General features: G+C 36.9%; 1 protein-coding gene and 1 pseudogene across 1 annotated transcript; one reads left to right on the top strand and one right to left on the bottom strand.

Annotated features, from left to right (window-relative positions):
* Nucleotides 1–4,202: 4,202 nt before the first annotated feature.
* LOC112588301 (histone-lysine N-methyltransferase SETMAR-like) lies at nt 4,203–5,561 on the bottom strand (annotated as a pseudogene).
* A 4,146-nt stretch (nt 5,562–9,707) lies between these two features.
* On the top strand, nt 9,708–13,135 carry LOC105186008 (uncharacterized). Its single transcript, XM_011145927.3, has 3 exons — nt 9,708–10,064; nt 10,295–10,532; nt 11,801–13,135. The coding sequence occupies exons 1-3, from the start codon at nt 9,956–9,958 to the stop codon at nt 12,252–12,254; spliced, it is 801 nt and encodes a 266-aa protein (XP_011144229.1). The 5' UTR covers nt 9,708–9,955; the 3' UTR covers nt 12,255–13,135.
* The last annotated feature ends 6,077 nt before the right edge of the window (nt 13,136–19,212 follow it).

Raw genomic sequence — 19,212 nt, 5'->3', positions numbered from 1 at the left:
AATCAACAAGTCATTGTCGATTAATCGACAGTTCCGTGAGGCAGAGTCGCTCTCGCTCGGCATTACGACACGTCGCGTTAGCACGTCGTTAGCTTCCCTAGAATTCAGATCTCAGAGGACTTTTGTCTTGAACCATCATGCATGCCATTTTCACGTTCCTCGTAATGACGAACGTCTCGGTCGCAGTGAGATCTGCAGGCAACGTTATAGACACGTGTAACTCTGCGATCGTCGTGCGACCTAACGAAGCCCCAGTTCGCGGACGGAGATGAATATTTATACAGAGATAAGAAGGAGAGGAGTCATGGACCGCTTTTGGCCGAGCCTAGTGCGAAGTGCTCTCTGTACAACCGTGCACATGAACTACGATGCCAATGTCCACGATTTTTTACTGATTTCCCTCACCACGCATGCACACATAGCCGACTCGGTCTACTCGTGTGGGTCACGCGCTCGGCAATTGTCGGCGCGCCGAGCTACAGAGAATATCATTCCCTCCTTCTCGCTCTCGTTCTCACTCAGCGACGCGGCGAGGCTAATTCCTTCTGGGCTATAATCTGACAAAGACTGCTTCCAAACTTGCGGTCACCGATTTTGACGAGCTTTAGCAGAAATGTAATATAGGTCCAGCAAAAGCTACTGTTAGCCGGAGACGATGCAACACTCAAGCATTTGGGAAAAGTTACAACTTAAAATTTCACGATTTTAAGTATACTCCATTAATCCAATGTTTACAGAGTGATTTCCAAGCGTAGCGCAGCAGACTAAGCGCAGTACTGGTAGTCACCGCGTTGCGTGTTCGCGCCTGGAAATGTCTTTTAATTTTTTTTATATTTTATATGTTTTTTTCCTCTTACGAATAAAAATATATATATTACAGAAGAATAGGAAGATAAATTTACTATACAAACAGCCTTTTCTATTTTTTATGAAGGAGAATGGACACACAATTCAAATATAGATATGTATTATATATAATTAGTATTTATTGCATCTGTTTTAATTAATACATTTGTATGTATATAATCGTGGACAAAATTAAGTGGACAGGTATCATAAATATTAAAAGATTAATTTAATTTAACTATAATAATATCAAAAAATCAAACCTTTATTGCTTATTTAAATTAACGAAGTATAATTTAAACAAAATATAAGGAAAAACCAATTGTAACAAATAATATATTAGAATTTTTATTGATTAACGATAATAATATAAAACTGCACATGGTAAAAATTAAGTGGACACTATACAAAGTAAGTATTAATACTTTGTATTGTAGCCTTTTGCTTTTATTACGCTTGACAGAAGAATTGTGAGAGAAGCTCAACGTCATAACCCATCGACAACATCACGAAACATTGTTGGACAACTACAATTAAACATATTTTCAAGAACTGTGAGACGAAGATTAAAAAAGGTGGGTTTAAAGAGTCGTGTAAGTAGACGTAAATTATACATTAATAAAGAATGCATAAAAAGAAAAGTTCAGCTTTTGCTAAAAAATATGTAAATAAGCCATTTATCATTTGGAAACGAATAATATAGAGCGATGAAAGTAAATTTGAATCATTGAATAAAAAAAAAAGAGAGCACCCGTGTGAAGGAAATCGAATGAAGCTCTAAAGAAGCAATATGTTGTACCAACAGTCAAATATGGAGGAGGTGCAATAATGATATGGGCTTATTTTTCGTGGTATGGGATTGGAAATTTAGTAGCTATAGATAGAATCATGAATGCTGATAAATATATTAACATTTTAAATGAAAACTTAGAAGAATCACTTCTAAGAATGGATCTCAATAAGACAATTGTTTCAGCAAGACACACACACACATACACACAAAATGATTCGAAGCACACAGCAAAGAAAATGGAACAATTTTTCCAGAATTATAAAATAGAAGTCCCTGAATGGCCTTCATACACAAAGTCCGAACCTTAACTCAATCGAAAATTTATGGAGTTATTGGATGTAGAGATTCCATTAGAAAAACGCAATAATAAAGAAGAGTTTTTAAATGAATTGCGACTAAAGTTTCAAAGAATTGATAAATATTATCTGGAAAAACTTGTTGAAAGTATGCCACGACGTTTACAAGCAGTAATAAAAGCAAAAGGCTACAATACAAAGTATTAATATTTACTTTGTATAAAGTGTCCACTTAATTTTGACCATGTGCAGTTTTATATTATTATCATTAATCAATAAAAATTCTAATATATTATTTGTTACAATTGGTTTTTCTTTACATTTTGTCAAATTATACTCGTTAATTTAAATAAGCAATAAAATTTGATTTTTGACTGTATCAGTTAAATTAAATTAATCTTTTGTTATTTATGATACCTATCCACTTAATTTTGTCCACGGTTATATACATATAAATGTATTAATTAAAATAGATGCAATAAATATTAATTATACATAATATATACCTATATTTGAATTGTGTGTCCATTCTCCTTCATGAAACATAGAAAAGGCTATTTGTATAATAAATTTATCTTCCTATTCTTCTGTAATATATATATTTTTATTCGTAAAAGTAAAAAAAAAACATAAAATAAATATAAACATATAAAACGTATAAAAACATATAAAAAAAATAACAAGACATTGCCAGGCGCGAACACGCAACCCGGTGACTACCAGTACCGCGCCTGGTCTGCTGCGCTACGTTTGGAAATCATTCTGTAAACATTGGATTAATGGAGCATACTTAAAATCGCGAAATTTCAATTTGTAATTTTTCCCAAATGCTTGAGTGTTGCATCGTCTCCGGTTAACAGTAGCTTTTGCTGGACCTATATTACATTCTGCTAAAACTCGTCAAAATCGGTGACCCCAAGTTTGGAAGCAGCCCTTATCAGATTATAGCCCAGAAAGAATTAGCCTCGCTCGCGTCGCTGAGCGAGAACGAGAGCGAGAAAGAGGAAAAGATATTCTCGCTCGCGTTGCTGAGCGAACACGAGAATGAGAAGGAGGGAAAGATATTCTCTATGTCGTTCGGCGCGCCGACGATTGCCGAGCGCGTGGCCCACACGGATAGACCGAGCCGGCTATGTGTGCGTACGTGATGGAAGAAATCAGTAAAAAATCGTGGACATTTGGCATCGTAGTTCATGTGCACGGTTGTACAGAAAGCGCTTCGCACTCTAAAGGCTAAAAGCGGCCCATGGCTTCTCTCCTTCTTCTTTCTGGTTTAGGCCTAGTTCCACAACTTGCTTTAAACGGAGTTTAAACGGAGTTTAAAGCAAGTTGTGGAATTGGGCCTTATACATCACTCTACTTCTACTCCCTCCTTGCGACCAGTGTTGGAGGCATTTAGTCCCATCGAACCTCCTGCGCATGAGTCAATCTACGTTACAAGTTTTGATAAACTCGTATTCGCTTATGCACAATAGGGTGCTCTTAAGGCGAAACCAATGTAGCAATATAGGATTATGGCTACATTCCAATATTCACTGCCAGTACTGAAAATACATCATTTGTGTCATATATACTATAGATTTTCAGTGCTAGCAATTAATATTGGAATGCAGGCTATATAGAAAAAGAAAATGGAAAAAGATATGGTTCGGACTCCACAAAAACCTTCAATATTGCATTTAAGTACGAGTATGATAAGCAGTTATATGCGTGACGTAAATTGGCGCATGCGCTGGAAGTTCGGTCTGACTAAATGCCCCCAACATTGCTTGCGATCAAAAATTCAATGACACGTGTCATTTCACAAGCATTGACGTTTAACGGATACGAAAATTTACGACGTGTCACTCTTCAAGACAAACGACGTAGCTGACTGTTGTCGGCCAGATTGACGCACGAGTCGAAATTCACACGCGGGTGATGCACGATGATTATTCCAGAAAGAAGCTCGATACAGTTTAACCGACTGATCGGTCAACTAACGTTTCATTCGTCATATGACGATTACCGTCGGAGGTGCCAATTGTAGAAGGGACTTCCCCAGGATGTTTTCCGGGATGGACGTTAACGAGCCTTAAAGATGCAAGTGAGGACGCGGCGGTCAATTGGCGTGTTCCGCGATATTCGTCGTACGTTCAAGGAAGTGATGGCTTCGTTCGACCGAAACGATCCGCGTCGGATCGTGAGCGAATGAACACGAAAGTAGGCTGAAATTGTTGTTTCTAACGTTAACACGCGATGAATCAGATAGAATTTCGTGTATATTCCCCAGTGGCCCAACTGTCTGCTGTATACCATGTAAATAATAAAAGCTTTGTAAGAAACAAACTGTAGGATGGGAGAGAATTTGAAGTCCTAGCATGCGTCGTTGTATCAGGTCATTAAGTATTAAATGTCCGATTTTGAATCAAAAGTTTGGTTTATTATATCTCAAACTAGAAATAATACAATTAATCAAAATATATGTGCCTAAACTATCGACACAGTTCTTAACGGTAGCTTCCCAGCAAACATAATATTACATGTAATATACCTCTGTTAGTTGTAATTTCTTACTCAACAATATAACTGTTATATAACTCATGTGTTATATAACAGTTATATTGTTGAGTAGGAAATTACAACTAACAGGTATGTTACATATAATATTGTGTTTGTTGGATTATTTATGTTAGCAGCAAAGAAGCCTGAAGAGCGGGTAACGGTGAAATCGCGGAAAGCGTTTTCCACAGCTTGTTGAGAATTGAATATTTTTCCTTGCAAAAAGTGGCCCAATGCCTGAAAGAAGTGTTAGTCAGTTGATGCAAGGTCTGGTGAATGACGGAAAGTTTCCAAGTCCAACTCTTGTAGTTTGAGCAGCGTTGTGCGACATGTCGAACATTGTCTTGCAAGAGGATTGGCCTGTTTCTATTGACCAACCTCAGCTGGTTAATCGTAAACATCCTCATCATTTCGTTCAGTTGCTTATAGTAGTTATCCGCTGTAATCGATTAACCATGTTTCATGAAGCTGTAGTGGATAATACCAGCGCTAGACCATCAAACAGACACCATTAGCTTTTTTGGTGAATATTCGGTTTCGAACTGCGTTTCAGCACTTCATCTACATCCAGCCATTGTGCCGAACGCTTGCGATTGTCGAAAAGAATCTATTTTTCATCATACGTAACAATACGATGTAAAAATGGTTCGCCTTTATGTCGTGATAATAAAGAAAGGTAAGCTTCGAGATGATTTCTCTTCTGAGGCTCGTTTTTAATTTATACTTTAATTCATACGGAACCCATTTATCCAGCTTCTTTACCTTGCCGATTTGTTTCAAATGATTCAATATCGTTAGAATAGTAACATTAAACCTTGCTACTAATTCACATGTAGTTTGAGATGTTTCCGCTTCCACTACAGCTTTCAGTTCATTATTATCCATCTTGGTCTCAGGTCGCCCATATGGCTCATTTTCAAGATTAAAATCGCCAGAACGAAATTTTTCAAACCATCGACGTACTTCGTGCGTTCATTAGCCACATCTTCACTAAACACTTTGTTGATATCTCGAGTTGTCTGTGTTGCATTGGTTTCACGGCGGAGCTCATATTCGAAACTATCACAAATTTTTGGCTTACCCATGGTTACACAAAAATTGCTGTAACAAAGACAATTCGAAAAATAATCACAAACCAAATCATGCGTTTGAAAGAGTGATGATGTACATAATAAAAAACCAAGAACTGTAAAAATGAACCGTCGGAGATAGCGACTATCGAACTTAATACTTAAGGAAATCGGACATTTCATATTTACATATTATAATGATCTAATAACACAGGCAAGTATCACGAGAGCAAGTACGAGAGAGAAGACCTCGTCCATATAAAATTAAGGCTCCAAGGAAACGCCACCGCACGAAAGCGAGTCCAGACAAGACCGACGTTCTGCGACATAAATTCACGCTTCAACAGAAGCTGGACGAAAATCGCACCCAAAGTAACACCGAAACTCGAAGAGGTCGCAGCCGAGATATTACTCGGACAATCGCGCGAGCATGATGTTCTCTCGAAATTCCCGATTAAAATATTAATCTTCTTCCTAAGCGCGCCATTGTTTTTATTTTATCGCTGCGACGATGAATTGTTTACTATATGACAACTGTCAGTCCTCAATACGCTACATGATGACGTTTCGTTTCGAGCGAAGGTTTCTTTGCCCTGTTTAGCAAAATGTTTCCTTCCCGACGAAATTAAATGCGCATTAATTAGTCACGATTGCGAGCCGCTCTTCGTGGGTTTCGTGGGCTTGCGTGGCAATCGGTGAATGATGGTGCACAGTGTGAGTAGCAGCCTTTCATTGTACTTTTATCCGGTGGATAAAAGTGTGATCAAAATGCCTGCACGATATAGAGAAATATTTGACTTGGCTTGGAGTTGTTGGTTGGACATTTCAGGTCGCAACCAACCTGGATAGGATCCGCTTAGGACCGCACCCGATAGGATACTTATTGTTACTAATTAACCTCAAGAGGTTCCGCTTCCTATTGAATGCATAACACGTTACAAAATCTGTCGAGGAAAAAGTTGCAATCTTTGATCGGCGAATTACACGCAACTCTGTAACATATGATTCAAATGCTCTTTTGTTCGATGTTTGGAACGTAGCGAGATCTTGTTTTCAATCAATTCTCGGAAGTGGAGTTTTTTTCTCAGCTGTGTTTCAAACTCCATCGAGGAGGAGCGCCCGAGCAAATGCACAATTATCCGCGAGAGAGAAATACACGTACGCTCTGGAATAACCGAAGGACGGCGCGGCGGTAAAAGTAGTTCTGCTTCCGGAGAGCAAAACAATTCTCTTCAAAACGTTCAACATATCGACATATTTATCGGTGCCAAAGTAAAAGCAAAGAAAATATACAAACTTATTTGTACTTTAAATAAATGCAATAAAAAGTTATGCACATAACGAGCAAACCTTAAGACAAATTTGACCTTGCAGAGACGTACTTGATGCTACCTTACGCAGCAATGGGAGTCGATATTATCAGTTACTAGACTGACGAAGATTAATCCTTTTAGTGCTGATCGAAAGAATTATACCTAAGCGAAGAATATCGAACCAAGCTGATATAATTTAGTAAGGTTTGAAAAAAAGTATAAATATAAAAGTAAGAATGATATTTACCAAGTTCAAAAGGAATATATTACGAAATAAAGGAAGAATAAACTAATGCTAAATGTATTTTAATATTTGTTGAAAATCGTACTAATAATGTTTATTCAAAATTATTAGGAAAAAATATAAAAATCAGTTATTTTTTATAAATAGTATTTGCAAATAAGAAGAACCGTCGGTTGGTCATAGTTTGATGTAGAACACGTAGTATAAAGCATAAATACTGCATTTTCAATTATTTGTAACAAAATTACTAATATCAAAACAGAAAACTGAATGATAATCCCATGATGCGCAGCAAGCATCAGGAGCGTCGCGGAATATAACAGAGAGTTAAACCCATAAACAATTTTTTCAATTCATGGAACATCTCATATAGAACTTTTGAAGAGGAATTCAACCATTTATAATGTTTCATAAATTTATCTCTCGCGATGCGAATAATAAGACGCCATCACATGCGATACGATATATCGTTGTTCGGTACTATAAACGTTAAACCTTAGGAAACACTTATTCCCTCAGCATATGATGCAAAACTGCCGGAGTAAATTCGCCGATGTATTGTTCCCAACACTTTGAAACCTGAAAATCTTGCTTCGCAAAGTGCTGAGATATTACGAGTGTGATTTAATTTTGAAGGTTTTGCAAGAGGTGGCACTAATGTCAGTTTTGTCGAAGATATTCCAATCACAGCTATTGCTTCTTAATGCTTTAATATTAATCCATGATACTTAGTCATTTAGTAACAATAAACGCATTAAAAAAATTAAATCGTGTTAATACCTGAAAAATGGAACTTCCTAAAGAGCATTTTCTACATGTGTTGCTTTTGTCTTTTGATCGGAAGAAAACGACAGTTAAAGGTCAGAATTCTAAACTTATAGTAATATTGTGCTCCGTCAATTAAGACATGTGAATATTGGTTTAAATGATTAAAAATGATAATTTCAATGTTAACGACAAAGATCGCTGGGGACAACCAAAGGCGGCTTGAAAATATAAATTTGCAAGCATTATTGAACGAAAATCCAGCACCACTTCAGAACTTGCCAGAGCATTAAATGTTGATCATACAACAGTTACTAAATGTTTATATGATATGGAAAAGTGCAAAGAAATGCAAAGAAGGAAAATAGGTTCCGCATCAATTATTGGAAAATGGCATTGTGATTAAACATTTGCATTTCGTTGATCGTCAGACAAAGAATGAAGAGTTTTATCGAATATCAAATTGTTACTGGGGGTGAGAAGTGCATCTATTTTGATAATCCCAAACGAAAAAAACCGTAGATTGATCCAGGCCAATTAGCAACATCCACTTTAAAATGCAATATTCACGGCTCAAAGATATCGCTGTAAGGTGTATGTGGTGGAAGAAGGTAGGTGTTGTGTACTGTGAACAATTAAATCCGAATGAAACTGTCACCGCTGATCGTTACACAATTATACTGATCGACAACAATTATACAAATTGTAGCGAGCATAGCACCAAAACGGCTACCAATTATGAGTAAACGATGTAAAGTGATTCTTCTTCATGATGATGCCCGATCTCATGTTGCATTATCAGTGAAGCAAACGCTATTAGAGTGGGAAGTTCTATCGCATCCCGCGTATTTTCCAGACATTGCTTTATCCGATTATTACATGTTCCGGTTGATGCAACATGCTCTAGAGCAGAGGTTCCCAATCAGAGGTGTTCGTATTCCCTGAGGGTGCGAAAAAATATACCTTAGGGGTGCGAGGAAAGGTGATTGTAATTAATAATGATCAAGATGAATTCTGGAATAATTTGGCATTTTTACCGTGAAATTAAAAAAAAATGTTATTAAAATTATATATGTTTTACGTATCTGTACACATATATTCATGACGTGTCACTATACGAAACTTGATACCATGGATAATAATTTTATAATATTAAAATAATAGTTAATTTCTATAAAACAATACTATGTAATAATAAATTATTATAAATTAAGTGCATTAGTTCTATACATTTTTTCTTTCTAATGTTTTATTTATGATTGACAAATATTTATAAATATTAACATGTTATTCTACAATACGTTACTCAACTCTTTATAGTTTAATAAAAAATTGAATATCTTTTTTGATTTTTAACTTTTTACTTTAAAATCACAACAACTAATTTTTACTATAAAACAAACGAATAATTTTTTCTATAGGGGGTGCGAAGGTTTATTAATAAGTTTTTAGGAGTGCGAAATGCAAAAAAGGTTAGGAAACTCTGCTCTAGAGGATACACATTTCCATCACTACGAATAAGTACGAAAATTTGTTGAAAATTGGATTTCCAAAGATTCTTTTTATCGTCCCGGAATCTATCTCTTGCCAGTACGATGGGAAAAAGCTGTAGAAAATGAAAGAAAATATTTTGAATAAGATATTCGTTTATTATCTTGTTTAAGTAAATCAGTTTCTGAGAAAAAAACTCTCAAAACTAAATCACACTCCTAATATAAGAGAGTACGCTACTCGATTTGAAAGATCATTTATCCCGGAGCAGTCACGAATAACGGCTGCGAATTTGTGCATGACTTTGCGACGATTTTCATCGGATATTTACAAGTCTAAAGTTATTCCATCGACCTCTCAGCTAAACTGTTCGTCAATGTCTTATCAATATGTGACGATGAAAGGCGACGTGTTGGAAAGAAAACAAAACAAGATCCATGCGAAGCAGGTCAGGATATTCAAACAGTCGGAATATCGTAAGCACTTGACGGCGTATTCGCACGCAGAAGTCGCATAAGTCGCACGCCGAAGTCCGGACATTTTGACGTATCGTCAAATCAAAGAATTTAACCAAGGATCTTCTCTTGCCTGAAACAATGCTCACCATTTTCACGTCCCTTCTTTTAACGAGTGGCATGGCTACGGCTTGGGCGATACCGATAAACGACGAACAACAACAGAACAACAAAGATGTTATGTCGATACGTGAGTATCATACCATCGTCGTGCAAAGTGATTGTCTCGAAAAAGAAAGATACACGATACCTCCGTTTGCTCCTTGCGACTAGAAGTCCGTCTCTGGCAGATACGTGCAATCCAAAGTATCAATTGAATCGGTCCATGACCCTTCCGAGACAAACACGAAGATGCAGTTATATTGCCCTGCTTGACGCGCAGAGAGAAATCGCTGAGCATATTGTGTGTCTTGTTTGCAGTACCGGATCTGTACAAGTGTGAGAGGGAAAGATACGCTGTGCAAGATTGCCTACCATCCAGCATGCTCTCGATAAAGTCATATTTAGCCGATGGCATCCAGGATTTGAATGTGGTGCCATTCGAGCCTTTTTACGTACATGAATTGCCGCTCAACTTTGCACATACAAGGATAAGAAGAATGACGTTTTTTAATATGACCATCTATGGACTAACGGACTACAAGATAAATAACGTCGTGTAAGTAATAAGTAGCGAATGAGATCTCTACGGTAACGTACGGTCCAGATGCGGGACGATTATCCCCATCTGGAAAGTCGACGGGTCGATCGACGCTATTATAACACGCTTATGCATGTTAATTTGCGGTGCGACAAGTCGCATTGTGCGCGACGTTGTTATCGTCAGAAATTTCCGAGCGAATGTTACGGGCGATTGACAACCTACTACAATACTACTCGTCGCACGGCAACACCCAAAAAAAAGTATTCTATTTGTAAAGTGATTTTCCCCGTAGCAAAAAACATCATTGTAAAATGATTTTTTTCATATTCTAAGCGAAACCTTTTACAGAAAGAGGATTCCTCTTTCGATAAAGCGACTAAAGTGAACCGTTTATCTAAAATTTATTAGATATTACTTTAACTATTTGCCTCTTATTTCAAGAAGATTTCCTCTTACATTAATTAATTTTTGTGTTATATGAAGAGGAATATGTTGATTTGAATGTCGGCTTCTTTCTATTCAGTCATGCTCTACTTCCAGACATGAATGAAAAAATAATTTTATACTCATGGGTTAGAATATTTGAAATGCTTTTTAAAAAAGGTATGTATGTTATATAACGTAACGTGTGTGTAATATAACATGTAACGAAGATCATTTACCCATATTCCATCAAATATAGTTTATAACCTATTAGAAAAAGTTGAATAATATATTCTTCCTTTTAACTATGTTTCATACAATTGGTTATCATGGACATCTTTATAGCTATGAAGTCCATAACGAAACTGATTGAAAATTTATTTGTTATGATGATCTTATTTCATTCGTGCCTGCTCATTGTAGAACTGGAGCTAAAAGTATATCTATATATATATATATGTATATATTACTTTTCGATAAACATTATAATAATTTTTTCAAATTAACTAATATAATCAGTAAAAATAAAGTACAGTCTAAAAATAAGTAGTAATCTTCTGAGAAAAAGATTAAGTAATCTGTGTATAAAAGAAAATTTATATTAAAATCAATAAGATTTGCGTTACACATATAACATATATAATAATTCCTCTAACTTTAAGAATAATGTGTTCATAATATTTTCCTTTGAATCTTAGAGAAATCCTCTAAAATTTAGATGATTCCGCTTGCTCTAAAATTACTTTTTTTGGGGTGAAAGAATAGCACAGTCCTGTCGAAACCCGGACGAAACCCGGTCTACAACGATCGGATCGTCGGCACGGCGCAGCGTGAAAGTAACTTTTAACTGTTGTTTCCAGAACTAACGACGAAGTGAGCACAATCACATTTGAAGCGTACTTCCTAAGACTCTCTACGCACTCTTGCTACGACATAGACTACTTGCAGCATGATCAATACCTTACGATAAACGGTGACCGTATGAACATGCATTTTTCGGATGTCACTGCTACCATCTGCATAAAAGGTGTATTTTATAACAATACAAATGGAAAGGAAATGTTTCGGGTGAGCAAGGTCTTGGTAAAGTTCTCCGTAAAGAACGCAGAGTTCTATGCATATCCGCCGAACCCAAACGACGTCAAAACAGTCAACTCGATGAATGATTATATGAACAATAACTCGAAAGAAATGGCGAAAGATGCAAGGCTCGAAATTAATACGATAGTTGCGGCTATTATCGAGGAAACAGCCAATAACATCTATACGAAATTCCCGATTGAAACGCTTATGCCTGACTATCGACCTATCTGATTATTGAGCTCGTCACCGTTTTATCTCCACGATCTCTGCTGCTACGTTATTCAGTGATAACCATTATTCGCCAGCACAATTAATTGTGCGCAAATTATTCCTGCCGAGCGTACACATTAGTTTACGAAACGCCTTCTTCGGTCAAGTTATTACGCGCATTAAATGATTATGAATGCCAGCAACTGCTCGCGGGCTTTCACGGCAAACGTTTGCGACAAGAATCGAATGATGCTGTATAATGTAAATAATGTATCTTTATTATATTTTCATTTGATAGGTAAAAATATAATAAAAATACTCGCATCATTCGCGAGTACCACGTTAAGTTTATTACGTCGGACGTCGCGTCATATACGCACTATCATTTCGGTTTTGTTGTCATCGATCATCGCGCAAGTTCGTGAGCAGCGTCTTGTAATCAAAATAAATTTCGTCTCTAACTTTATCGGAAAAAGCAACTGCAAACCGATGCACGAAGAAGACTACACTTCGAATACAGTCTGGACACCTTTCTCAATTACAATTTGCAACACAGTTGATAGTTCAATGAAAGAACTTGTTTTTAACAATCAATTCCCAGAAGTTAAGTTCCTTCACTGCATCATCCATACTGTGCTGCAAACTGCATCCAGAGAAAACGTCCAAACTTCGCACGATAAAGTCAAGTGTCAAATTACCGCGAAAGTAAGTATCGTGTATTCTCGGGGACATCAGGAAGTAAAACGGATGACTAAATTCAAAATCTTTCCACACACAGGACTAAATAAAAATCCCACTAACACGTTCGCAATGTTGACATTTTATTAACACGAAAGCGGACTAAGTGTACGGATTATTTGTACCTTGAAAAAACATAATAAAGAGTTACGTACGTAATAAGTGAAAGTTGCGGCAGCACATTAATTCTATGTAACCTAATCTGTATATACGTATAAATGCGATGTAATAACTCGGAGGCATAGTTGATTGACGCGGAGACATTGAAAGTCTGACAATGAGTCTGTTATTTTAACATGCATAAACCTGTAACGGGCTAAAGTTTTCATCACAGTATCTTGTCGTATTAAATCACATCGTGTAATTCGTTCAGATATCATCTAACACGTTTAGATACTGTGACTCAAGAAGAATGTTGTGAAACAAGTTTCAGCCAGTTATATGCTCATGCGTAATGTTAAAATAATGTAATATCATCATATCAAAATAACACATTCAGATCTGCAGTGTAACGGCGTGAGCCGAGTTCGTGTTATTCATGGAAGAAGCATTTTCTACATTTAGATATTTTATTTTAAAATCCATCATCTCTCGTGAAAAAGTACCGAAACAAAATTTACCGATATCCCTCTTAGATTAAAGATTACGAATTTAAGAAAGCGGTTTCCTACTTCTGCAAAAACTAAACACGACGATTCGCGTCTGCAGCTTGCAGCGTATTAAGGCAAGAAACAAAAGTTCCAATTTAAAAAATATATACCATATTATTTTATTCCAAATAATCGCTTCGACGAATGATGAACACGAAGAGTATTCGAATTTGCGATTGTTTTCGAAGCGTCCTTACATATTTAGTGTTATTCTCCTGTAAAGCGCCTGTAGCTCAATAATAAACAACAAAGTCACAAGCTGAGAGTCACGTTCGAAATATAACTACCAAAACGTAGAGTAAATATATTAGCGATCAGTCGTTGAAATCATAATCATAGAATTGCTGGTCAACTGTCAGATTCAAGCGTTAAAATCGGCATCCTATTAAGTTCCATTTCAATCAAGGATGTTCGCGCAGACTATGATATGTATTATTTTCGCATTCTTTATTATTACGAGCGTCTTTGAAGTGAGTATTGGACCAAAAATGATTATCAGTTACGAGTAAACGCAACTGATTGCGAGTAGACGCAATCTTCATATTGCGAGTAGACGCAAAGTGATCTTTCATCACGACAATGCTCGGCCTCATATTGCATTATCAATGAAGCAGACGCTATTGGAGCTAGATTGGGAAGTCTTATCACACCCCGTATATTCTCGTCATTGCCCCATTCGATTATCACTTATTCCGGTCGATGCAAGAAGCGCTCTAGAGCAGAGTTTCCCAACCATCTTTGTATTTTGCACCCCTAAAAATTTATTAATGAACTTTTGCACCCCCTACAAAAAAAAATTATTCGTATGTTTTATGGTAAAAATAGTTATTAGGGTTTTAAGAAGTTAATAACCAAAATAATATTCAATTTTTTATGTAACCATAAAGAGTTCTGTAATGTATCGTAGAATAATATGCGATATTTATAACATAAATATAATATTTAATGACTTTGTTGTTCTTGTTGTTATTGAATTAATTTATCAAAGCGTGGAATTTTTTCACTAATTGCAATCCAGAGGTCAGCTTATGGATTCAAGTGAAGTTCTACGCTTTGTTTTTATTAATAAAAGGAAACTAAATCCAGTTCGTGTAAGTGAGTTGTGACAAATGGAGTAAGGACAGTCAAGACTTTTTTGCAAATTTTTAGGTACAGATTTAAAGATAAACATCAGAAGTCTTCAACAGTTTTATCTCCGAATTATAATTTAAAATTACGATTTGTCCGCAAATCAATTAGTTCTTCTTTCAGATCGTCATAGTATTTTTTTATAGAAATTAACTATCATTTTAATATTATAAAATAATTATCCATGGTCTATAACTTCTCATAATGATACATAATAAATATATACGTACAAATACATAAAAAATATATAATTTTAAAAACGTTTTTTTAATTTGGTGGCAAAAATGTCGGATTATTCCAGAATTTAACTTAATCGTTATTAATTACAATCACTTTTCCTCGCATTCCCAAGAATGTTTCTTCGCATTCCCAGAGGGTTGGAAACTCTTGTTCTAGAGAAAATTCATAATTTCAAAGAAATGCGAATCTTTGTTGAAAATTGTATGAACTTCAAGGAAGAATCCTTTTATTGTCGCAGAATCCATTTCTTGCTAGAAAGATAGGAATAAGCTACAGAAAACGAAGAAAAATATTTTGACTAAGATATTCGTTCATTATGTTGTTTAAGTAAATCAGTTTTTGGAAAAAAGAGCTTTTAAAACTAAATCACACTCCTAATATAAGAGAGGACACTACTCGATCCGAAAGATTATCCATTTCCGAGCAGTCACGAATAACGGCTGTGAATTTGCGTGCAATTGACTTCATGATAGATTACATATCGGAGCAAAATCGAAACTTTAAGATAAGCGGGGAGTTCATAAACATAGTTTTTGTAGATATCACTACTACCATCGGTATAGATGGTATATTTTATATTAATGCAGATAGAGATGAAGTGTTCCGGGTGAACCACGTTTCGGTAAAAATTTCTGTAGAGATTGTATTCTTTATTCTTTATACAGCCGTTGTACCAAGACAACATCGACTTAATTAACTCGGTGACTGATTATTTGACCAATAATTCGGGAAGAATGGGGGAAGTTACAGAGTTCGCAATTAACGGAATAGTTTCGGATATTATCAAGGAAGCCAATAGCATCTATATGAAATTCCCGATTAAAATGCTCATGATTGATTATTGATCTGTCTAATTATTAAGCGCGTTTATGTCATCGTTTGATGTCCGCGACGATCTCTGCTATTACGTTATTTTGTGATAACCGTTAATCGCCAGCACAATTAATTGTGCGCAAATTATTCCTGCCGAGCGTACACATTAGTTTACGAAACGCCTTCTTCGACCAAATCATTACGCGCATTAAATGATTACGAATGCGAGCGACGGCTCGCGGGCTTTCACGGCAAACGCTTGCGACAGAAATCGAATGATGCTGTATAATATAAATAGTGTATCTTTATTATATCTTCACTTAACCGGTAAAAATATAATGAAAATACTCGCATCGTTCGCGAGTCCCTCGTTAAGTTTATAACGTCGGATGTCGCGTAATATCGGCACTATCATTTCGGCTTTTGTCATCATCGATCATCGCGCAAGTGAGCAGCATCTTGTAATCCTAATAAATTTCGTCTCTAACTTTATTGGAAAAAGCGACTGCGACAAATCAATGCGTGAAGAAGACTACACTTCAAGTACGGTTTGGACACCTTTCTCAATACAATTTGCAACGCAGTTGATAGTTCAATGAAAGAACTTGTTTTTAACAATCGATTCGCAGAAGTTAAATTCTTTCACTGCATCATTCATACCGTGCTCCAAATTGCATCAAGAGAAAACTTCGTCCAAACTTCGTACGATAAAGTCAAGTGTCAAATTACCGCAAAAGTGAGTACCGCGTATTCTCGGAAACATCAGGAAAGAAAACGGATGACTAATTTAAAATAATTCTTTCACACACAGGATAAAATAAAGATCCTGTTAACACGTTCGCAATATTGACATTTTTATTAGCGTGAAAGCGGACAAACTGTACAGATTATTTGTACCTTGAGTAAACACATAAAGAATTACGTACGTAACGAGTGAAATTTTCGCCAACATATTAATTCTATGTAATCTAATCTCTATGCGCGTGTAAATTCGATGTATTGGGTTGGCAAATAAGTTCGTTCGGTTAGAACAAGTAGAATTTAGAGTAGAATAAAATTAGAGCAGAATAAAACACAATTTTTTGATACACAAGATAAATTTTAATCAATTATATTAGGAGCGCAAAAAAGTTTCTGAGCCTTTTTTTGCAAAATTCAAAATTTATTTAAAAACAAACAAAACTTAATATTAATCAACGAAATATTCCCCGTTTGCATCGATGACCTTTTGCCATCTTTCGGGCAGCTTGCGAATTCCCTGATGGTAGAAGCTCACCGGCTTCGAGGCGATAAAGTCATCAATGCATTTTCGTATCTCTTCAAGTGTCACAAAATGTGTATCAGCCAAGAAATGCTGCAGAGACCGGAATAGGTAGTAATCGAAAGGCGCCATGTCTGGGCTATACGCCGCGTGCGGGAGAAGATCCCAGCCTAACGTAAAGATATGGTCCTGAGTCACTTTCGCAACATGTGGTCGGGCATTGTCATGAAGCAGTATCACTTTACGACGTCCTTTGCTAGTAAATGGCCTCTTTTCTTCAAACGCATCGCTCAAATTGCTCAATTGTTGCTGATAGCGATCTGCCGTTACTGTTTCACCCGGCTGTAACAACTCGTAATATAATACACCTTTCCAATCCCACCATATGCAAAGCAAAACCTTCTTGGCGTGGATATTGGTCTTTGGCGTCGATGTCGAAGGTTGACCAGGGTCAACCCATGATTTTTTACGTTTCGGATTATCATAAAGTATCCACTTTCCATCACCTGTAATGATTTGGTGCAGAAAATCCTTTTTCCGGAACCTTGAAAGCAAAGTGAGTGCCGTGTCACGCCGTCGATTTTTGTTGTCTTCGGAGAGTGCATGCGGAACTCATCTGCCTTCCTTTTGAACTTTTCCCATTGCATGTAAACGTGTGAAAATGGCTTGTTGCGTAACGCCAAGTTGCTCTGCAAGCTCCTTTTCAGTTTGTGCAGAGTTTATATCCAACAATACTTGCAGTTCGTCCGTTTCAATCTTTTGAGGGCGTCCAGCACGCGGTTCATCTTCAAGACTGAAATCTCCTTGGCGAAATTTTTGATACCACCTTTTACACGTAGCATAACTTACAGCGTTCTCTCCATATGTAACACAGATCATTTCAGTGGCTTCAGCAGCATTTTTCTTCAGATGAAACGCGAAGTAGATGGAAAATCGAGTATGCTCTTTTGTTATTGCCATCGTGAACACTGCTGATTTTAAGGTTATGTACATCAAACGCCAAATCGCATGATGTTTCGAAAGACCAGATGTCACTGCTTTAAAACCGCAAGAGGGCGAGAAAATTAATGCAATTTAAATTGTGGTTTCAGTAGTATGAAATCTAGGGCTCAGAACTTTTTTGCGCTCCTAATATATTGGCCATAGATTATCCATGACTTCTAGCCATCTTTCCACCAATTTCATTATGCCGCGTTCGTAAAACGTCTTATCGGCTTATCGGCGAAAAACCAATCCAGGTGGTTTCTAACGGCCTCTTCATCGTTGAAGGTTTTCCCATTCATAGAGTTCTGCAGCGACCAAAATAAATGATAATCGGAAGGGGCAAGATCCGGTGAATACGGAGGATGAGGCAAAACATCCCAGACAAGCTGAAGCAATTTGTTTCGAGTGGTCAATGATGTATCAGGTCTGGCGTTGTAGTGGTGGAAGACGACACCCTTGTAATTTGTCAATTCTGGACGTTTTGTGCGGATTGCTTGGTTCAATTTCCTCAATTGCGAACAGTATATGGTTGAATCAATCGTTATGCCTGACGGTAACAGTTCGTAATAGATGACACCCTTGAAATCCCACCATACGGAGAGCATTATTTTCTTCGGATGCAATCCTGCCTTCGAGGTTGTTTGCAGTGGCTCGCTGCTGTGCCCCCATGATCTTTTACGCGTTACATTATCGTAGATGACCCATTTTTCGTCACCCGTCACCATTCGTTTAAAAAATGGGTCGTTTTCTTGGCGTTTCCGTAGCGAATCGCAGATGGATATGCGTGTGGTCAAGTTAGCCTCGGTTAATTGATGCAGCACCAAAATATTAAGCCGAGAAACGTATCCCAACTGGCGCAAATGCTTTTTTACGCTTGTGTGGGATATATTCAATGTCGTAGCAATCTCTCGTTGGGATTGGGATTGAGATTGGATTTAGTTTGATTATAGCCTTAATGTCACTTGAATTAATCTCGGTCGGGCGACCGGAGTGGGGCGCATCATTACCGTCGAAATCTCCAGAACGGAATATGGTATGCCACTTTTGGCATATGCGTTCGGGTAAGGCATCATCTCCATACACACATGGCATATCTTTTTATGAGCATCCGCAGCTCGTTTGCCTTTTTTAAAATAATAGAGCAAAATGTGGCGATAATGCACGT

The sequence above is a fragment of the Harpegnathos saltator genome, unplaced genomic scaffold, assembly GCF_003227715.2.
Source record: "Harpegnathos saltator strain DR-91 unplaced genomic scaffold, Hsal_v8.6 scaffold188, whole genome shotgun sequence".
Classification (NCBI taxonomy): domain Eukaryota; kingdom Metazoa; phylum Arthropoda; class Insecta; order Hymenoptera; family Formicidae; genus Harpegnathos; species Harpegnathos saltator.
This window is presented reverse-complemented; position numbering and strand designations above follow the sequence as displayed.